Here is a 22,303-nt window from a genome sequence, read left to right on the forward strand (position 1 = left end):
GGCCCTTGGCTAATCTAGTGTTACCCTTTCAGTTCTTTCTGAGTCTGAGCAACAAATAATTAGAACAACTCCTGGTTTTATAAACTTCATCTTTAAAAAAAATGGTGTTAGTAGGTTGTGCTCTGTATAGGGATTTGAAAGTAATTATAAATGACAAGTGAAATGTTCTTCCTTGATTGCTCTTTTCTCAAAAATAGACCCATCTGTTGAGTGGGCTCTTCTTCCCTAACCCAGGTCCTGTGGAGAGTTGTCCTTGCTGTGCTGTTCTGTTGAGATTTTTGGTGGTGTGAGTAATGTTGTTGTATAAGTTGACAGGTGATACCCACAGGTCTGTTCCATTTATCCAGAGAATTACCGTTTTCTGGAAACTCCCGGGAGGTTTTTGTTTCTTTGTTTTGCGGTAGGTCTAGGGTTTTCCTATGTAGCCCTGGCTAGTCTGGTATTCACTGTGTAGCCTGACCTCATTCATGGTGATCCTTCTGTTTTGTTCTCCATAGTGTTAGGATTACAGGCCTGAACTTACATATGATTTTACCCAGCTCACATATGAATCTTACTGCTTGTTATTTTTAACTTTTTCTTTAAAGTGTAAGATTTATACAGAAAAGTACAAAAGTCTTAAGTATGTAATTCTGTGAACTATTAAAAGTGAACAAGCACTAAAACAATCCCAGCTCCTCAGCAGTAGCCTCTGACCTCTGCCCACTCCCAAGGTCCTGCCTCTGTGAACTTTCTGTAACCCAAGCCATAAAGTATGCTTATTTGTGGTTTTTTTGCATGACACTCTGCTCATATATGTTGTTATTTGTGGTAGTAAGCCCTTCGTTTCATGGCTGCAGTTTTAACTAGTTTTGTTTGCCCATTCTGGTGATGATGGATGCTAATGACATTTGGATAGTTTCCAGTTTTTGGTTTTTATAAACAATACTGTTATGAGCATTCCTTTATTTTTTTGATGAGAATATGTATTTGTATCTCTTTTGGGTACACCTAAGAGGAAGTTGCTGGGTCATAGTATATATGTATTATGTTCAGCTTTGGTGCTAGAGTTGGGGTTCATTGGAAGAGCACTTTAGCATGTACCAGGTCCTGGATTCAATCTCTGGCATTTTTGTTGTTGTCTTTTTTGTTTGTTTTGAGATGCGGTTTTACTCTGTAGCCCATGCTTGCCTCAAAACCACAGTGACCCCCTTGTCTCGGCCTCTTGGAGGGCTTGGAATTAAGACATGAACCACCACATCTTGTTAAAGTTCAGCTTTAGTAGATGCTGCCCCTAAATGTTAACAGTGTATCCTCCCATAGCTATGTGAAAATTCCATTTGTTTGATTTGTCACACTTGGTGTTATCTTGCAGAATTTAGTCATTCTTGTTTCACAGGCTCTCTCTTTCCATGTAATTTTCTTCAAGATGGTGGAAAGATATTTTATCTTCACTTCATTTGTCCTGTAGAGGAGACCACGCAGTCTGAAGGGCAGATGTCAGGCCTCAGAATTAAGCCTGAGCCTGGGTTTCTCATCTGAAACACCTTTTTTTTCTGGTGTAAGGACTGGGAACTGGTATTGTAAATCCACAAAAAGCCAATTATGGGCTGCCACCTGTGAAGAACTGACCAGGGCAAACAAGACTAGTGGGAAACAAGGAGATAACACTATTTACTTAGGGAGAGATAATTAACTCATGCCAAGGTTTGATGTGAAGGATATCTACTTACCCGGGACAGGAGTCACGTACCCCCTTTCCCCATCATGAGATAAGGACCCCTCCCAAAAGCTTGTGGTTTTTGTCTTTAAAAGCTGATTGTAACTGAACCTCGGGGCCAATCGGTCTAAAAGCTGACCGAGAGGCCCATCTGCAGCCTCTTGCGTGTTGCATCAATTGGCGCGTGGACTTTTGATTCTTGGGGTGACGAATCCAGCTTGGGGCCCCTCCTCAATTCGGGGTACCCCAACAGTATAAAACTGCAGCCCAGTGCCTGGTCTCTTCAGGGTTACGGTTCTTTCAGTGTTTGGTAAGCTGCACATTACTATGGTCAATTGAAGTATGACTTGGTGACTAGAGCAGGCTTTCCTGGCACCTGATTGTCAAGAATTGTCGATTCAAAGAGTTGTTAAAGAGGATAGGATGCCTAGGACCTTATATTTGAAGGAAAACGTTCATATTTAAATAATTTAATATAAAGCTGAGCCTGCGGCTTTCGGAGGAAATATTTTTTTAAGAAATGAACTGAAATATGGTAGTCCCTGGAACGTTTGTTTGCCCCTGAAGCCTTGCAATAACAGAAGAGCAAAGGCATAGTGTTATTATCTGTGCCTGGCAAGTTTTCATAAAGGAAGTGACACTTTAATAGCATGAAGTTATTTGGAAAATTAATGTCTTAGGATGTCACTGAAAAAAGAGATACAGCTTTTAAAGGAAGGCAGGAATTGAAAGGGTGTTAACTTTTCAAGTGTTGCCTGGATAAAAAAGCCTGTGCTTTGCTGCAGTCTCTTGAGACTGCTCTCCCTGCTGTGCACCCTGGCCCAGTTCTTACTGGGTCGGTGCAAGGAAGGTCTCCAGTGTCTTGGGGCTCGTATGACAAGATGGAGCCGAGCAGCGTGTGAGTTCCTAGGTCTATCTTAGCCGACATTTAAAACTGTATTTTGGAGCCAGTGAGAGATCTCAGTGGGTAAAAGCACTTGTCATGCAAACCTGATGGCCTAAATTTGATCCCCAAGACCCACGTACAGGTGGAAGAAGAGATTCAGTCTGTCTATGCATGCAGGCATGGATATTTTCTCCCTCTCTCAGACACTTTTTAAAAATCAGTATTTAAAGGTGGGTTTAACTTAAGTGGGTTGGCTATATTGGCCATAGCCAGCAGGCAAGTCCCGGACAAGTTGTCTGTACAGTGGCTCAGCAAGCAGCAGGCTTGCTGCAGAGGCTGAGCTGAAGTCTCAGTACAGGTGACACGGCTGCTGCTCTTCACTGGGGAATGTGAAACGCAGGGAATATTGAGCAGCCACTAATTTTGATAAGAGACTTAATACCACATTTCAAGCGTCAATCATACAGGTTTCCTATATTTTAACATCTCTAAAATCACAATGTCTTATTCAGTGGTGGGTTGTAGTTTGACAGCATTTTTTTTCCTTTCTAACATATAGTGGCATGTATGACATGTCTTAAATGATTGATTTGGTAAAATATAGACTGATAGTTTGAATTTAACAGTCTCACACTAGGTGATTCTAAGTTGTGTGTCATGCTTTCTGGCAGATTCCTGAGGGATGGGCTTAATTCATATGTCGGGATTTAAGTAGGATTCCAAGCACAGAAAGAGTCCACTACTATCTGCAGATGTTTGAAACTGTCTGCTTACCAGGTCCTCCATCTCACTGCTGTGATTTACCACAAAGAGCTCTCGTGGTGTGCTGTTCCTTTCTCACCCTGTCAGCTAACTTCTGTCAGCCCTGTGCATCCCCCTGGTTCCCTGTTAGGAACTTCTGTGTATGGGTATTACGTTTATGCCATATCGTTGCCTTGTCAACTGTAAACTGCATCATTGTGTACTTGAGGGTTCTACAATTTCGTTTTTCCTTATGTTTACTCACTTTAGAATTGTTTTGGGTTGTTGCATGTAGCTCTGTGGGGGGGGTTGTTTTGTTTTGGTTTTGGTTTTTGGTGGCTGTTATAGCATTCTTTTGTAGGAATGGCTCAAGAATTCTTATTTTGTACAGAAGGTTATATACACCAGCTAATTGCATTTAGAGCTCTGCTATACTGGTCCCGGTTTCTGTTTGTGATTTGTTTTTGTAATTGTTTTTATCCTAATAGTACTGACTTTTAGTACCAAATACTGTTAACCAGATTCCTCTTTGTGTTCATGAAGGTAAAACATTCTCTGTAGGAATTCATCTGTCTCTCCTTGTATGGTGTCACTGGATTTTTTTTCACCCTAGGCTTGTTTCCTGTGAGTGTTATCACAGTAGTTTCCTTCTGCCCTGCCTAGAGCACACCTTCCTTGGGAAAGAGTTTTGCACACCTCTGGACACACTTTGCACAGTCATGGTGCTGAGAGTTTGCAGCTCCCTTCTGCTACCATTCTCTTTCCTGTCCCTGGTGTGAGCGCTGGTGAGCCCCTCTCTTCATCTCTGGCCTTGTTAGTCTGGCTGCCTTGCCTTTCTAGTCTTGGTTCCCGGCCTGTTATTCACTCCTACATCGTGTTCTGTCCTGTCTTACCCAGCGTGGCTTGGTACACGGACTATATTTTTCCCAGTGCAAAGAGATCTGGTTGGAGGTAGGAGGTATAAGGAGCATTCGCCCATACAGTGTGTCAGCATCTGTGTTCTTGGGCAGTCCTGCCTGCAGAATTCCAGTTGAATGTTTGCCAGCTGTTTCTGTGCAGGAACCGCAGTGCGCATACCCTGTTGATGGATAATTGACTTTATATGCAGTAAAATAGTGGCTTGGCCAAGGGCAACTGAAGGAGAAGTGCTTGTGAAAACAAGAGCATTGGGCAAAAGTCATTTAAATGGAAATTCAGAGGTGGCAATCAACTACTCTTTAAATGGATAATTTTTAAAATTAGGTTTTCAGTACTGGAAACTATTTCCTAAGGCTGTTAAAGGATAGCTGAGCCCGTGTCCTTGTAGCAGAGCCTTGTTTCTGTTCTCCTTTCCTTTCCCTGGTTCCCCCACCAGGTCCCCCCACTTCACAGGTCACAGACATGGGTGTGTTCATGTGATTTGTGCCTTAGGTGATTGAGTACTGTTCTAAACCAGTCCTGGGTGTTTCTTTCTCTGTAGCCAAGTTACATCAGTGATGTGGGCCCACCTGGGCGAAGCTCTCTGGATAGCATCGAGATGGCCTATGCCCGGCAGGTGAGTATGCGTTTCAGGAAGATTTAATTCTGGAGAAGGAATGCTGTGATCCTCAGGAGAGGCGGAGGGAAAAGGGACTTCACAAGAAAGCCAAAACTGAAAGCCAGTGGGCTTCTCGCGCACAGGGCTAGTTAATATTTTACTGTGAATGTCACTGTTGTCCATTTGCTTAAATGGGGCAATCAAATGACTCAGATAATGCAGGGAAATTGAAATCTACTCTCTCTATTGACCAGGTGTGCCTTTTGCTTTGTTGGCAATAACTTCCTTGAGTAACTATAATGCATGGCAAATGGAGTTCTGTATTAACTGAATTACTTGACTGGCTAAGTATGGTCAAATTCTCTTGACCTTGTTGAGTGGGATTTTCAAAACGCTTTCTGCCTTGATGAGCACAGTGTGCGAACACTGTTTAGCATTGCAGTGGAGGTGAGGATGCTCCTGGTGTGTTGGGGGCCATGCTTCTGGCTGCTGATCATGAGCCTGCATCAGTAATCGTGGTTCTCGATGGTCCATGTGGAGCTATGTGCAGGACTTACCTGCAGCTGACTGCTGGAATAAAGCAAAGCAAGTCAAGCCCGTGTTTCAAAATAATTGTTACTTTCGTCCATCTCAGACCCAACAGAGTTACAATGAATGAAGAAACAGTGTAGTTTCTTCATCAGAAAAGCTGAGCTCAGTAGATCTTGACTTCTGCAGCATCTAGGATCCAGTAATGCCCGCTGTCTGTTTACAGCTCTCCCACAGAAACTTAATGTTTATGTGCTCTGTCAAATACAACCTTGGCTCCTAGGACGTTCTCATTGAGTGACTAAGTACTGCTTCTGGTTCACAACCTGTTAAATCTTTGCAACAGCCCCAGAAGCTGTGTGGCATCAGCATCCTCCATTTAAAGTAGAAGAAGCTAAGGTTCCATGGCCCATGATTGGTCATTAGTTCAGTCCTCAGCAGAGCAGGGCTACAGAATGTAAAATAAAGCCTTACACACAAGAGTAGAACTTAGTTTGTAACCATCATTATTTTAATATTTTATAAATCAAATATGAAGTAAAATGTGTTTTCTTATACCTTAATAAACATCACATCACCAGGCAATGGTGGCTCAAGCCTTTAATCCTAGCACTTGGGAAGCAGAGGCAGGCCTGTCTCCCTGAGTTAGAGGCCAGCCTGATCTACAAAGTAAGTTCCAGGACAGGCTCCAAAGCTACACAGAGAAACCCTCGAAAAAATGAAAAACAAAACAAAACACATCACATCATAGTTGTGTTTTTTGTTTGATTGGATTCTTGTTGTTTTTGTTTTGAGAGAGATTTTACATGAAGAGCATTTATTTATTTGTTTGTTTGTTTGTTTATTGTGAGGTCAGTGGTCAAAGGACAGCCAGCCAGCGGGAATCAGCTCTCCTTTTACCATGTAGTTCTCAGGGGTTTAACTCAGGTTGTCAGGCCTGGTGGCAAACACTGAGTTATCTTGCTGGGCCCCAGAGATGCTTTCTAGAAATACATGTTCCAAATGTGTAGCAGACACTATTCTAACAACCTGCCCCAGTCCATGAACCCATTCCCCAGGACCATTGAGTCCTCTGACCTGGATTTTACCAGACTTTGGCATGGGTATTAGGAAGCAGCGGTCACAGCTAGTCTGTGGTTCTGTAGTCCCATCTTCATTTTTTGGTCTTGGCTACTTTCCTTGGACTACCTTGGTCCCTTGTTTTACAAAAGGGTATTTGTTTTGTTTTTTAATAGTTTATTTAGATGTATCTTAACGTGCATTGGTATAAAGTTGTCAGATCTCCTGAAACTGGAGGTACAGGCAGTTGTGAGCTGCCGTGTGGGTGCTGGGAATTCAACCCTGTCCTCTGGAAGAGCATCTCTCCAGCCCCTGTTTACGGACATTTGTAAGGCTGGGCTAGTGATTGGTTTTAATGTGCTAGCCACAGCTGGAGACCATGCACTGAGGAAGAGAAGGCTAGCATCAGCCTTTATTGGCCACTGCTGGCTTCAGAATGACTTCGGATCTTAGAAGGAAGTGAGAGGGATCATGCTTCTTACTTTGTTCCCTTTATTTCAGATTTATATCTACAACGAGAAGATTGTGAGTGGACACCTACAACCCAACCTGGTGGACCTGTGTTCATCCGTCGCAGAGCTGGACGACAAGGTAGTGCCCAGAGCTAGCCTGGGCTAGCACAAGTTCAGTGTTCAGATGGGGTCAGCAGCTTCCTGACTTGACTGCAATATACTATTTTATGAGATAACCTTTTTTATGATGTTTTATATAAATTTGAAGTGATTGTTTTTATGGTGGCTTTTTAAAATACATCTTCAAAAGGCCAGGCTGGGATTAGTTAGTGGTAAGAGGCCTTGAGCTCTGTTTGGGTTCTCACCCGTTTGTTTTCTCCTCAGGTATCAGCAGGCTCTTTAAGGAGAGCCAAATGCAGAGGGCATAGTTTGTGCAACTTCCTTGAACTGAACTAAACTCATCCTTTTTCTTTTAGAACCCTCTCTCTCCCAATTTTTATTATGTCCACACTCTTAATCTGTGGCCGGCTTTCTCCTTTAGGAAGGAACAACAGTGATGGGCAGATGGGTGCATCAGAAGGTGTTAGCAGCCCCATACACTGATTGTTTTCAAAAATGTGCTGTTTTTCCAGAAGTAGAATATAAGGCAGTGCAAACAGGTTTAAAGACCAAAGTGGAATTCACTAGTCATACCTGCCCAGGGGTTTACAGCTTTCACTTTTGAGGGGCACCATGAGAACCAACTTTCCTGTGTTGCATTTCTCTGGTTCTATCTTTAGAGTGTTAGAAGCACATTTTGAAGGAGAAAGTCACAGCCTGGGGAGAGGAGGCCTACTGGGTAGGGTAACACAAAGAAAAGCCTCTTTCCTGGAGGCACTTTTGAGGGAGTGAGTAGGAAGAAAAATAGGAGACTGGCATTTAATCATAAAATGGGCTGCAGTGGTATCCCAGAGAGCCTCTGGGAGAACAAAACCTTTATTATTTAGGTTAAACTCTTATTTTAAGCCTCAAGAAACTGAAATAACCTTGTAAGAACTTGTGTTTAACCTCCTAGAGCTCTGGGTGATTAGAAATGCACTCACGCAATCTTAAGGGATGGCCCACTGAGAGTCAGCTCTTGTTACTTTCATGTTCCAGTAATGATGGAGGTGGTTCCGTCAGGCCTGGCATGAAAATTGGTTTGAAAGCCAACTCCAAGCACGGAAGGGGTGCTCATCAGTGGCCAGAACTCTGGTAGTTGGCAAGGCAGAGACCCATCTTCTGAGTTTGAGCTGGAGGTGAGGGCGGTGGGGGAGGAGGGTCGTCTCAGACAGAAAACCTCAGTCCCTCCTCATTCTGCCTTCTGCCTGCCATTTAGTCATAGCCACATAACTTCCCCATCCTTACAGCATTGTCATATGCAATCTCACTTTCATGCAGAGCATTTCTGACATGTGGGCCATGGTGAAACAAATGACGGATGTGATATTGGCACCAGCAACTGACGCCCTGAAGAGCCGAAACAGTGTAGAAGTGCGCATGGAGTTTGTCAGGCAGGCCTTGGGATACCTTGAGCAGAGGTGAGGTAACTGTGGTCCCCCCCCCCCTCTCTCTCTCTCTGTGTGTGTGTGTGTGTGTGTGTCTGTGTGTGTGTGTCTGTGTGTCTGTGTCTATGGTGGGGTTAGCTTTCACTTTCCCTAAAATCACCTGTTTCTTGAGTCTTATGTGGTTCTGGGGTGGACTGTGCTGAAACTGGAGTATTGTAACCAGACTGGAATGAGGTGATTCTGCTGTCAGAACACTTATCTACCAGGACTGTTTCTGCAGCTGATAAAATCGTACATGGGAATGGTGGTAAGGGGGAGCTGTTGACATCTTTTTTTTTTTCTCTGCCTTTCATCATTTAATGTAGAAACATATTGGTTAGAATATAATGACTTGCATCATAATCCTGTTTTCCTAATATGACTCAGCATTCACTCCCCAGGTTCCTTTTTTCCTTACAGCATTTTAATTCACCCTTGCAATATGACGGCTTTGAAACCTTAGGAAGACCCTGTAACTTTACCTCCTGACCCTACGCAGTTAATCCCTGAGTCAGACTCTGTATAGCTGCTGAGGCCTGGGCTTTGTGTCTGGGCTGGGTTGCTGAGGGTTTTGTGGCTTTGTCCTCTTTGGGCCTGTGCCATTCATTGCCCTTTGGAGAACTCTGGAATCCTGCTGGGATCCCAGACCTGTGCAGCAGACTCCTTGCTAGGGACAGAGCACGGGCTTCAGCCTACTGGCTTGAGAAGAGCTGTGTCAACAAAATAATACTTGATCAGGAAGTTCCTTGAGGGAATTCAGACTGATGCTGCAGGTTTCCGTATCAGATTCTATGCTAACTCCACCTTCACTCCATGAAGAGAGCACCCTCCAATGTTATAAGAAATCTGGAACTGAAAAAGGCTTTGGGTTTTGTTTTTCAATTTCCCTAGTCTATATGTATGTAAAGGTTTTATAAAATAATTCTTCATACTTTGACTAAACTTTTTTCTCTTTAGTTTATATTTTTATTTGTGTGGTTCTTTTGCCTCAATGTTTGTCTGTGTATCTCATAGGTGCAGTGTCTATGGGGACCAAACAAGGGTTTTGATCCCCTAGGACTGGAGTTACAGATGATTGTGAGCCACCATTTGGGTCTGGAATTGAACCTCAGGTCCTCTGGAAGAGCAGTCACTGCTCTCAACAGATAAGCCATCTCTCCAGAACTAGAGTTGCAGATGGTTGTAAGCCTCCATATGGGTGCTGGGAATCAAACCCAGATTCTCTGTAAGAACACCAAGTACTCTTTTACCCATTCTCTAGCTGGACTTTGGAGCTGTCTGAAGGTCCTATCCAGCTAACAAAGCCTGTCTTCATCTTTGGAGCAGCGTCCCTCTCTGGCAGCACCCTTTTCAAGCTTCCTTAGTACCTGTTGGAATAACTATACTCCCTGTTACAGTATTTCTGCAGATGCTTTTCTGCTGACAGAATAATATAATGTTTCAAGTTACATAATCTACCAGATGGTATTGGAGACCTAGTTCCAAATATGTTTTTAGATGTAAGGCCAAAAATGTTGAGAAAATATAGGCTTGGTCTGTCCCTTCCATGTTCCAAGGCTTGTGATAGGATATGTTTGTCTTGGTTCCCAAGGAGTTTGGGCTTCTTTAATTTAGGATCTTGCCAGCACATAAGTTGTCTTACTGCAAGCTGGAGGAGGTAGTAGCTGGCATCTGTTTGTCCTGGCTGCTACAAGGTACTCTGTTCTCTCATCCTTGCTTTTAAATACATGTAGTGTGAGGAGAATGGATTGTTTAATTGCCTCATGTTTCGTTCCCTTTACAGAACAATGTGTGCTTTTTATAGGGATTTGGGAAAGCATCAAAGAGAAGAGAGGCACCATTCCTCACACCCAGAGGCGGCCCCTGCTGCCTCGTTGTAGTTCCCACCCCCTTTTGTCATGAATATTTAGTTTAGTTTTACTTTTTCTAGTTATGATCCAGATACGTGTAATACAAAGTTACATAGCTCAGCTTCTAATTCTTTGGCACCATTTTTACTGTGTCAGATTCTACAATTTGTTCTCTGTAATTGGCCTTTAGGTTCATTCCTGGTTCTTAGGAGGTACATGGCTTAAATGACCATAGGTTAGGTTTTAAATGCTTCTGGGAATAAACAAAATCGTGTTCCTGTGTGCATTTGGGTTTCAGGTAGGAAGACATGTAGAGACAGGAAACACAAATGTCAACACTGCTAATCTAGGTCAAGGGCATGATGGGATTCACTGGACCATTTTGACTTTCCTTGGATTTATTTCAAATCCTTTAAAATAAAAGGTTTTGTTTCGTTTTGTTTTGTCTTTTAAAGCAAATCCTTTAGAGCATTAGGCTCCACCTTATGGTATTTAAAGCCCTCAGTTGTATTCCCCTAGGACTTCTTTGGGGTAACCATAGTAAAGATCCGTAGTGGAGAACAGACTTTGCTTCATTAAGCATGCACTGTCTCCTCTTCTGTATGGATTTAAAACCCAGGCCTTGCCCATAGAGGTCACACTTGAGAATTCTGAATGGGGACATAGATGTTGTAATGCATGTTGTCAGCCTTCACCCCTTTTTCTTTTCAAATCTTTCCAGTTATAAGAATTACACCCTTGTGACTGTCTTTGGAAATCTGCATCAAGCCCAGCTGGGCGGTGTGCCTGGGACTTATCAGCTGGTTCGAAGTTTCCTAAATATCAAACTGCCAGCTCCCTCACCAGGACTTCAGGTACTAGAAACCTCTCACGGTCAGACACACTCTGAAGCTGTTGGTTGTTCTCAGGCATTCTCGGTTGAAAGGAGGTTCTGGGTGGCAAAGAGGCCAGTGATGAGCATGTGGGGCTGCTTAGCTCCATGTAGCTAGAGGATTAGTTTACAGTGCCTTAGAGAGTATATAAGCTAAACGGGAGCTTTGCACCAAGAATTGGGGAATATAAAAGACGCTGGCTTCATAAGAGCACGGGTTCACTGTCCTGAGACCCTGGAAGGCTAATCCAGGAGGAGAGAGCAGTGTGAATAAGCACACAGGGGAAGCCAGGCAAACTTTGGACCAGCTGGGAAAGAAAGGCCTTGAACCCAGGCTGAGCACTTTGGACCTGCTTATTTTAAGAGTTGGGGAGGGCATGTGACACCATGTAGTACCAAGTTTATGAGGCTTCCTGCCACAGAGGAGAGAGCCAAAAGCTCTGAGGACCACTCCTGAAAGATTTGGTGAAACACAGAGGACAAGCCCAGGCCTGCTCCGTGGACAAGTATGAATAGAGTGGGTGATCACTGTTTGGGAGGGTATATATAGACAGTGTCGTTCCCAGACACTTAGATGTTTGAAGGGACAAGGAAGGGATGATTGACTGTTCTGTAGCAGTTAATTTTATGAGCTCAAGTGGATGATAATATCTCTCATTGTTTTGTCAAAGTCAGGAGAAGGTGATCCTATTACTGCTGGCTGTGAGAGGAAGCGTGGGATGTTGTGGGCCATGTGGACTCTGTTCATCCGAAGTAACTCTGGGTCCACATCACATTGCTCTCCAGAGAGAGACTAGACAAATTAGTTTGTTTGTGAAATGCAGGGATAGGATGCTATCAGTGGCTCCTGACTCGTGGGTTATGGTGGGGATTAAGTGCCTTAGCCAGTGCTAGCACATCAGAAAATGGTGAGCAGTTTGTTTGACTGCTTTTCGTCCCTTAGGATGGAGAAGTGGAAGGCCATCCTGTCTGGGCACTAATCTACTACTGCATGCGGTGTGGGGACCTGCTTGCTGCATCACAAGTTGTCAGTCGAGCCCAGCACCAACTGGGGGAATTTAAAACCTGGTTCCAGGAGTACATGAATAGCAAGGACAGAAGGTACAGTATGGGATGGCTTCCATTGCTGTGCTTTGCCTACAGGGTAGACTGTACTTAGGAAGTTTCCTGTCAGTGGAGTACTTAGAACACTCTAAGTCAAGGTAGCCTTATAAAATAGAACTTTGTGGATGAGGGTGTTGGCGTGTGCTTATATCCCCGCACTGAGGAGTCCGAGGCATCAGATTGTGAGTTCAAAAGTCAGCCTAGGTTAAGTCATCACCCCTTGTCTCCAAAACCAAAATAAATAAACTGAAATAAGATAACACTTTCCATTTGTAGTCTCTTTGTTTAGCCCCATGGAAGTGTATACTATACACTTCATAACTCAAAAGTTACGGCTAGAATTTAATCATCTTGAAATCAGCATCGAGTGTTTGCTGAGGTTCTGAGATGCTCTCCTACACTAAGGAGCTGCAAAACAGCATTTTCTTGGGATTTTGCTTATGTACTGGACACACTTTTCCATTCAAACCCAGTTTGTACATATGCACAAGCATGGAAGAAATAGTGTTCCAGTGGTACTTGTTGAAAGCAAATACTCAAGTGTTAATACTGCCATGTTAGGAGATTGTCTCAAATCATGAGCCTCTGGTTTGCTCCTATAGTGTAAAATAGGGTTAGGACTGAAGATTTGCTCAAGGAAAGCATTTGCTGTCTAGCTTGCACAGGGCCCCGTGTTTGGTCACCACTGGGGTAAAGGTGGTGTTAGCACCCAGCATAAAGGAGATCCTGAGCCAAAGATTTGGGTGCAAGTAGATTATTTGGGAGGTGATCCCATGTGATTAAGGGAATGTGGAGGTCCAAGGGATTAAGACAGTTGAAGGAAGAAGTTGGAGGACTATCGCAGTAGGTAAAGTACTTGCTGTGCAAACCTGGGTTTAATTCCTGGGATCCTTGTTAGGCCTGCTAGCATGTGCTTGTGATCCCAGCCCTGGGGAGGCGAGGATGGAAGAACTAAGGATTTCTGGGACTCTAGCTAGTCAGCCTAGACTAATTGGCAAGCTCCAGGCCAGTGAGAGGTGCTGTATCAAAAAGATACCACCTGAAGAATGGCGTGAAAGGAGGACCTCTGGCCTCTAGTCTACTGCACACAAATGTGCATTCAGACCCACTCTGCCACTGCTTGAGGGCTGCTGGGGTGGGGTGGAGTATTGATCCCTAGCATTCCTGACTTTCCGGAGAAGTCTTAGGGCTGGAGAAGAGCTGTGGGCAAAAGGTCATGGTACTCGTAGTTACAGTGAGTCAGATGAAAGTGGTGGTTGAGGCAGACAGGACTGGGGCCCTTGGTGAAGAGTCGCTCCCTGACTCGTAGATAGATGCTTCTGCTTGGCCTTGAGGACCTTTACTGAGTCTGTGTCTCTGTCTTCAGACTGTCTCCAGCTACTGAAAACAAGCTCCGGCTTCACTACCGCAGAGCCCTCAGGAACAACACAGACCCCTATAAGCGTGCCGTGTACTGTATCATTGGCAGATGTGACATCACCGACAATCAGAGTGAAGTAGCGGACAAGACTGAGGACTACCTGTGGTTAAAAGTAGGCACAGCTACATTCGCCTGCTCAGTTTCTCCGCTCTTTACCCGCTTAATGCATGATGTTCGTGTGGCGATCAGGACAGGGCCAGTGGATTTTGTGTCTGTCAGCCCAGTTTCCAGCTAATGTCTACACAGTTAGCTTTCTTTTTCTTTCTTCACTCTCCCCTTATCCCATTTACCTTCCCTTTTGCGCTGCTAGGGATAGAATACAGGCCTCAGGCATCTCTACCACAGAGCTACAACCCAGCCCCAAGATCCACAGCACTGAGCATGGCTGCTGGACACGTGGCTGAGGATGTAGTTTGTACCAATGTGTGTTTCCTTTGGGGATGTAGTTGAACCAGGTGTGTTTTGATGATGACGGCACCAACTCGCCACAAGACAGGCTCACTCTCTCACAGTTCCAGAAACAGCTGCTGGAAGACTATGGTAAGATCTGGACAGAGTCCCTTTCTCTCCTGTGGGACACATGGCTTACCTGTGGGAAGCCCTTCACACATGAACTCTTTATTGGGCTTTAAGGGAGAGAACAGTAGCTTTTCCCTTTGACCTCATTGGTAAACGGCTCTGAGAGGAAAGGATCAGCAACCCCAGCTAGTGTTGCTGAGGTCAGAGCTCTGTGAACCCAAGTGCACTTGAGTTCTTTGCAGTTCCGTGGCTGTCCGTATCGAAGATAAACTGTAACTTGGAGAACGCAAACATCTTTAACTATTTCTCTCCTCTCTTATACAAACAACTTGGTACTCCTGCTTGCCAATCATGTAGTGAGGCTTAGAAGAAGTAGAGGAGCTAGGTCTTTTTTGTTTGGGGTTTTTTTAAGTCAAGGTCTCTGTCTAGCTGTCCTGGAACTCATTTTGGTAGACCAGACTAGTCTTGAACTCACAGAGATCCACTGCCTCTGCCTTTCTACTGTTGTAACTAAAAGCCGCCTTGCCTGGCTCCAGGTGGTGTTCCGTGTAGTTGGCTCTGTCCGGGGTGGCTTCAGCTATTTTAGGCTCATGTCTTTGGTTGCTTTCTTCCCACCCACCACGGCCAGTGGCTACCCAGGGTCAGCCCCTGGTGGCAGCTCCCTTTTGACTTGGTGTCATCTCCTCGTCTCCAGGCGAGTCCCACTTCACAGTGAACCAGCAGCCCTTCCTCTACTTCCAAGTGCTGTTCCTGACTGCGCAGTTTGAGGCTGCCATCGCCTTTCTCTTCCGCATGGAGCGGCTGCGCTGCCACGCTGTCCACGTGGCCCTGGTGCTGTTTGAGCTGAAGCTGCTTTTAAAGTCCTCGGGGCAGAGTGCTCAGCTCCGTGAGTATTCAGGCCTTGGCTGGCAGTGATGTGACACAGCACACCTTCCATCGGTCACGGTGGCTGTGGAATGACAAGCACTCAGGATTTCGGAGCATTGTGGCTGCTTGAGCTTTTGTATTAGTGTTAGAGCACATTCCCTGGGGTGTTAAAGGGGATGCCAGGCACCAGCTTTGTGGGCAGACAAAGCCATTCCAAGAGTCATGGATGTCTTGCCCACTAGGGATTTGGCTTTAAAGACTTTGGAAGCCCCAGCTAGCCACCTCTACCCGCCTACCCGAGCACATGTGAGTGAGTGGGTCAGTATATGAGCCATGGTGGTCAGGTGCATAGTTATTTCCTGTAAAGGCCAGCATGCTGATCATTGGCCATAGGAGACATTTTCCTCTACTGTCTGTATGGAGGACAGTGGGATGTGGACTGAGTGGGCTACAGAAATACGTACTTCTAGGCCTGTACATTCAGTTTCAATGGGTTCTGGGTTGTGGGGGTCAGAGGAGCTATAAGTGTGAGCCCTTCTCTTCCCGTGTGCAGTCAGCCATGAGCCGGGTGACCCTCCCTGCATGCGGCGGCTGAACTTTGTGCGTCTGCTCATGCTCTACACCCGCAAGTTTGAGTCCACGGATCCACGGGAAGCACTCCAGTACTTTTACTTCCTGAGGTGAAACCTGTTTTTGCCTTTTTACTTGGCTACCTTTTATTTGTCCATTTGGAGAATGCCTCTTCTTTGTGTCCATGCCACAAACCACCCAAGGTGTTCCTTTGCATTTGTAGGGACGAGAAAGACAGTCAAGGAGAAAACATGTTTCTGCGCTGTGTGAGCGAGCTTGTGATAGAAAGTCGAGAGGTAAGTCAGCTTTCTTCTCGCCCTGGTGGGAGTTTTCAGTATGCTCTCATGCAACGCCCTGTGTAAGCACATTGTACATGGCCTAGGGTGGAGCTTTCTTTGACTTCTAACAGTAAAAGTATTGACCTCAGCCCCACTGTTTCCTAGTTTGTGTAAGACTTCTCCTTTGCCCCTTTGCTTCCCGTCTTTTCCCCTAAGGAATTGTGTATTACATTTATTTCCTTGACCAGTAAACTAAACAAACCTTTTCCTCCACAGTTTGATATGATCCTTGGGAAACTAGAGAACGACGGAAGTAGAAAGGTGGGTTAAATGTATTCCCTACTGTAAGAGAATATAGTTACACTGTAGGATTCACATCTGGATACTGTAATTTCAACAAAAGAAAGATGAAATTATAGGCCCAACTGACAGCCTTGGTTTTATACACATTTTTGTTTTCTTTAAAATTTATAAATTGTGATTAGATAGCTTTTTCATATGTTCAAAGCATGCCTGCCAGTTTTCAAAAGCTAAGACATTTGAATTTTTGCCATTATTGACTCAGAAAACATGAAGAAAAGTAAGTTGATTGCTGTGCCTTCTCTCATGCCATGGGTGACCATAACAAAGGCAGAAACCCATTGTCAGAGCCCAGTACTGACCACGGCTTTCCCTGTGTGCCCCACAGGTACTCACTTTCCTTTGTGAAACTGCATGGTTGGCCTAGCAGCCCAGATGAGGGGTCTGGTGGAACTGATGATGGTAGCCCATCTTCTTGGGCATTGTGCCAAGTGTTTTGTGTGCAGTTTCTTATTCAGTTACAACAGTCACCAACAAAATGAGAACCATTACCTTCTGTTTCCCAAGTGAATTCTTTTCTTCAAGACGGCACAACTGGAATCTGAGCATATATATTCTTTTGATCCAGGGGCAGATCATCCCAACTTGGTCCAGCCCTGATGGAGCGTTAGCATAGATAAGCCCACGTGTTGCATAGTCCATGCCTCTCCCCTGTGGGTCCTGGGGTCTGGACTCTCCTGACCACACGCCTGCTGTTGAGTAGTGATGGGGGCTTTCCAGAGTACTCACCACACTTCCTGTGTACTTGTTGAGTGTCTGTCTTAGAAAGCAAATCCAAAGTCTTCAAAATATTCTCTCATAACTTCCTGATTGCCAGCAAATTTAAAATCACTAATTTTGCCTATTCTCAGTCATTGTAGAAACCACAAATGTCCTGCAGCCAACTCCGCAGTGCTTCCATTAAACATGCCCTGTCTTTCTTTCCATGGTTTTAGTGTGGGGTTTGTCTTCGAGAGAGCCCCAGTCTGGCAAATGAAAACATGTCGCATAGGGAAGCATTTCCAGTTCAAGTGCTTCTGTGTCACAGCTACTGTGGGTATTGAGTCTTTCCTCCCCCTTGATAATTTGTCTTGTCAGCCTGGAGTCATTGATAAGTTTACCAGCGACACAAAGCCGATTATCAACAAAGTTGCTTCTGTGGCAGAAAATAAAGGACTGTTTGAAGAAGCAGCCAAGCTTTATGATCTTGCCAAGGTAAGTGTGCCCTTTTGATGCCTCTTTTCTTCTCTGGCCTTGACAGATCTGCCAGCCTTTTAGCGTAAATGCTCAAGCTTTTCAACCTTGTCTTTGTTTATCACTGTCCCTGCTGGAACACTTTCTCTAGCATGTTAATGGTTCAGTCAGGGTGAAATTCCCATTTTACAGAATTCTTACTGCCCAAAGGGTATCTCTGACCAAAGAGGAGCAATGTAATGGAAGGCTCTCCTATAGGCATTGTCAAAGCCACCGTGCTTTGCTGTGGTACCCTTCTACAGTGGCCAACAGTGTGTAGTCGGTAGGTTAAATTCATCTACCTAAGATTATGTGATGACTGCTGATGACTAAGTGACCTAAAAAGAAAGTTTGCCTGGGGCTGGAGAGATGGCTCACTGGTCAAAAACACTTACTTGTTGCTCTTCTTGAGAATCCAGGTTGACTCCCAAAATTCCCATAGTACTTACAACATCCTTAACTCCAGTTGCAGAGATCCAATGCCCTTTCTGGCCTCTGTAGGCCCCAAGTATATTATACATGGAACACATGCATACATGCATACAGGCAAAACACACACACACACACACACACACACACACACACACACACACACATAAAAATAAATAAATGTTTTTTTAAGTAAAGAAAGCTCTCCTAAATTTGGAAATGTTGTGATTAAGGTGTAATTAGAACATAGGAAAACATCAAGTGGTGAGCACTCATTAGATGGACTGTCCTTGGCTGTGTCCAGTCTCAGGATGTAGAGCAGGTCCATTCATCACCCAGAAAGTTGCTGTTTTTCTTTTGCTTACTTAATCTGTCCTTTCACTGATTGTTTCCTCAATCTTAAAAACTTACACAGAATGCTGACAAGGTGCTGGAGCTGATGAACAAGCTGCTGAGCCCTGTGGTCCCACAGATCAGTGCCCCACAGTCCAACAAGGAAAGACTGAAGAACATGGCCCTCTCCATTGCTGAGCGGTAAGGCCAGGCCCAGCTCAGTGGGGCCGGATCACAGGTCACCATGCCACCCTACTGTGTGCTTGGCCTCACTAGGTACTAGTGGACAGCTTCTAATTCACCTTCTTCCAGAGCATCCTGTGATGATGATGGAGGTTTCTCGGGGGTTTGTCGGCACTGTTATAGAATCCACCTTCCTCCCCTGAGTTCTCGGACTGTAACCAGCTTGATTCCAGAGGAGACTGGGTTTGCGATGCTTTCCTGCAGCAACATGCACGCATACACGCGCACACACACACACACACCTTTGTCAAGTGAGGCCTCTCCATTAGGGTTTTAATATGCAGAGTCCTCCTCTCCTTCCTAAAGACTTGGCTGCAGAGTTGCTGGAGGACACCAGAGAAGCATGCTTCACTCAGCGTGTGTAGGTAGAGTATCGCCAAATCTACCTTAGCCGGGCCTTCACAGCATCAGAAGTGAGCGCTGTTCACCTCTCCATGACGCCCCTCATCCAGAGAGCTCAGGAGGTTGGCGCGTCTGAAATGCTGTCCCGAGATGAGGAATCTGTAGAAGCCCCTACTCCACCCTTGCTTCCATCAGCGCCCCTCTTTTTGTCTTTCAGGTACAGGGCTCAGGGAATAAGTGCAAATAAGTTTGTGGACTCTACATTCTATCTCCTCTTGGACTTGATAACCTTTTTTGACGAGTATCACAGTGGTCATATTGACAGAGCCTTTGATGTGAGTTTCTTTTCTGAAAGGGTATTTGAAGTACAAGTTATTACCAACTTGCCTGTTAAGTGAGGAGGACAAATGTGATCCTGGGAATTTAAAGATTTATGTGTCCCTGCTCCCCCATGCACTTTAATTTTTTTTCTCTCCCCTTTAGTCTAGAAACAGGCTTCTGAAAGAAGTAGAGGCCTCTGAATCTTAGAATTGGGTCAAAGATTTTATGTACATGAAGAGTGCATTTTCTGCTTAAAAGCCAGTTTGCACAAGCGGACCTTCTGGGGGATGACGTGACTCTGATGCTGTGTTGGGATGGGGTTGGTGATGTTTTGTTTTAAACAGATCATTGACCGCTTGAAGCTGGTGCCTCTGAACCAGGAAAGTGTGGAAGAAAGGGTAGCTGCCTTCAGAAACTTCAGTGACGAAGTGAGTCTGTCTCTGCTCCTTACAGAATGTTTTTTAATTATATGTATGCGTGATATGTGTTTTTATATGTTTCCGTGTGGGTGCATGTGGAGGCCCACAAATGATGTATATCTAACTCAGTTGCTCTCCACTGTATATGCTGAGGCAAGCCTTGGGGAAGCAATGTGTAAGTCGTGGGATATACCTCATGCACCCTGTGGAAATACTTAAGTATTAAAATATTGTCTTGCACACAGACAGTGAGAGAATTCAACCAAACTCACAGGTCAACCAGACCCTTGTTTCTCTGAGAACACATTGTATGAACTCACAGAACACCAGGAGAGCTGAAATTGGACCAGTTCTAGAAAAATCTAGTCTAGATGACTACCATTACTAGAACCCTCAGAGTTATTGCATACATTAAAACAAACAGCTGGGTCTGGGAGGTGACTCAGTGGATGGTGTTTGATGTGCAGGTTTGAGGACCTGAGTTTGACTGACCCGTATCTACCTAGCAGTAGAGATGTAAAGGCTGGGTATGGCAGCGTGTATCTGTTTCTGCTAGCCAAAATGATGGGCTCTAGGTTCCATGAGAGTTGCTTCCTCAAAAAATAAGGTAAAGAGCCACAAAGACAGCCACCCAATGTAGCATATATGGACACGCATACACACACGTAAATACAAACAGATACTTTTTTCTAAAGAAGTAAGTGCAGTGACCATGAACTGTTATCACCCCAGAGCCCTAGGGTCACTCCTCTCCAGGGCTTCAAGGTGCTCTATTGGGCTACGTATGGAACCACTAAGGTAACTTTAAAACACTTGGCATTCGAGCCATGCCCCACAAGATTCTGTTTACCCTGGTGGCTCTATTATAGCATGGTTTTTTTCCTGATCATTCGATGCACACCCAGGTAAGAATTTTCCTTAGATCATAGATACTGTACTTTGTACACAGCTGCCTGGACTAGCATTTCCACATGAGGAAGGCGTGACTGTCATCCTCTGTCATCTGTCACTTCACTCTAAGGGAGGATTCTATTAGCCATTCTTCCTTTGTTTTTCCTTACCCTCCCTAGATACAAGGTTTATTACATCATGAGGTAAAGTAAATACCCAAGGAAGGACCAGTGGAGACAGGCAGGCAGATCTGAATCAGTGCGGAGTTGTGGGGAACTGGGAACTATATGCATCCCTTTACCTTCTAATACTAGATACAGATACTTTTGGTCTTGTTATGCTGGCCAGCAGAGCTTGCAGATGATGCCTGTGCTTTGGGCATGCTGCACCACCAAAAGTATCATAAGGGAACAGGACCAGCGGCCATTGAATGGCAACTCCAAGAATTTGATGCCACTCTTGACACCACAGTGCCACTAGCTCCCTTTTGGTGACTGTAGTTCTCCATTGGCAGCTGTGGGATGTAGCAGAGGCCATGTTCCTTCCACTTACTGCTCCCTCTGGGTACTTGGTTCCTTTCCCTTATTCCAGGTGTTTTTCTCTCTGTAGATCAGGCACAACCTCTCAGAAGTACTTCTCGCCACCATGAACATCCTGTTCACACAGTTTAAGAGGCTCAAGGGAACAAGTCCATCTTCAGCATCCAGGCCCCAGCGAGTCATCGAAGACCGTGACTCTGTAAGATCCCAGAACTCCCAAGAAACATTGCTGAGAATCACCTTACTGGTTTGCAACCCACTACCCAGCCCTCTTAAACCACATGATCCCAATCACGCTTCCTTTTGGACCTAGCACTAGTATAAATCTTATACAGGAAGCTCTTGGGAGAAATCAAGTGGTGGGATTACTGCTGTTCTCACACTAGGGGTAGGAATGGGGTGGAAATCAAACAAAACCCTAATTTGTGATTGGTTTCTTACGGTGTGTTGGGTGAGGCAGCTCTCTGGCAGGGCGAGCTGCCTCTGCTCAGTCGAAAGCTCTGACACACTGTGGAATGGAACCCCATGGACAAGTTTTGTTAAAGGGACATGAGACTGGAGGAATGTGACAGTGGAGCTAAGATGTTCCTGACACCGAGTGTACAGCATGGAAGAGCCTGTGGTGGTTCTCAGTGCATCACTCTGAATTGATAGTTGACCAGTTTTCTTATCTTGATCTCCTTTTCTCTCAGCAACTCCGAAGTCAAGCCAGAGCTCTGATTACCTTTGCTGGAATGATACCCTACCGAACGTCTGGGGACACTAATGCCAGGCTGGTGCAGATGGAGGTCCTCATGAATTAAGTGCTGTGTTTGATGGGGTCTGGGGCTGCACACTATCAGTATATTAATCACGTGGGCCAGCTGGGGAGGGCTTCCCAGTTTTGTTTCTGTTGTATTGTGTTTTGTTTTTTGTATTATGTATTTTTGTCAGTACCAATAAATTTCTTTGATTTGTATTTCTTTTAAACATTTTTTTCTTTTCTTTTTTTCCTTTAAAATTTTGGGTTGTTTTCTTGTTTTATTTTAGGGTATGTGCGTGCATGCATGCGTACTCGGGAAATGTTATCAATAGTTTTGGGGCCAGAGAAGGAGAGGCAACATAGGTGTCTGTAATTTGGCTAGTACAACTTTAAATGATTAAAACATTATCCATCATGAGCAAGGAATTAAAGCCTTTGGAGTCCCATTCACTCAGAGACTGCAGTCCATATAGTTGAGTGTGAAGCCAGCCCTAGCCTTGGCTTGTGAAAGCTCTGGGGGTGGAATGCCAAGTGCTGCTGTTCCGTT

At 44.8% G+C, this 22,303-nt stretch overlaps 1 protein-coding gene across 3 annotated transcripts in view; it reads left to right on the forward strand.

Annotated features, from left to right (window-relative positions):
- The window catches only part of Nup93 (nucleoporin 93), an 88,586-nt gene extending 66,614 nt beyond the window's left edge, over positions 1–21,972 (forward strand). For all 3 annotated transcript variants that reach the window (XM_040740761.1, XM_021232144.2, XM_040740762.1), the window contains 17 exons: positions 4,786–4,860; positions 6,931–7,020; positions 8,301–8,440; positions 11,018–11,150; positions 12,111–12,268; positions 13,638–13,803; positions 14,138–14,231; positions 14,905–15,096; positions 15,631–15,757; positions 15,871–15,943; positions 16,202–16,246; positions 17,363–17,479; positions 18,342–18,460; positions 19,062–19,179; positions 19,510–19,593; positions 21,085–21,213; positions 21,707–21,972. In XM_040740761.1, the coding sequence (XP_040596695.1) occupies positions 4,786–4,860; positions 6,931–7,020; positions 8,301–8,440; positions 11,018–11,150; positions 12,111–12,268; positions 13,638–13,803; positions 14,138–14,231; positions 14,905–15,096; positions 15,631–15,757; positions 15,871–15,943; positions 16,202–16,246; positions 17,363–17,479; positions 18,342–18,460; positions 19,062–19,179; positions 19,510–19,593; positions 21,085–21,213; positions 21,707–21,817 (1,971 nt within the window). In that variant the 3' untranslated portion in view covers positions 21,818–21,972. The remainder of the gene's footprint in view (positions 1–4,785; positions 4,861–6,930; positions 7,021–8,300; positions 8,441–11,017; positions 11,151–12,110; positions 12,269–13,637; positions 13,804–14,137; positions 14,232–14,904; positions 15,097–15,630; positions 15,758–15,870; positions 15,944–16,201; positions 16,247–17,362; positions 17,480–18,341; positions 18,461–19,061; positions 19,180–19,509; positions 19,594–21,084; positions 21,214–21,706) is intronic.
- The last annotated feature ends 331 nt before the right edge of the window (positions 21,973–22,303 follow it).

This window comes from Mesocricetus auratus, unplaced genomic scaffold (assembly GCF_017639785.1).
Source record: "Mesocricetus auratus isolate SY011 unplaced genomic scaffold, BCM_Maur_2.0 Super-Scaffold_100714, whole genome shotgun sequence".
NCBI classification, from domain to species: Eukaryota; Metazoa; Chordata; class Mammalia; order Rodentia; family Cricetidae; genus Mesocricetus; species Mesocricetus auratus.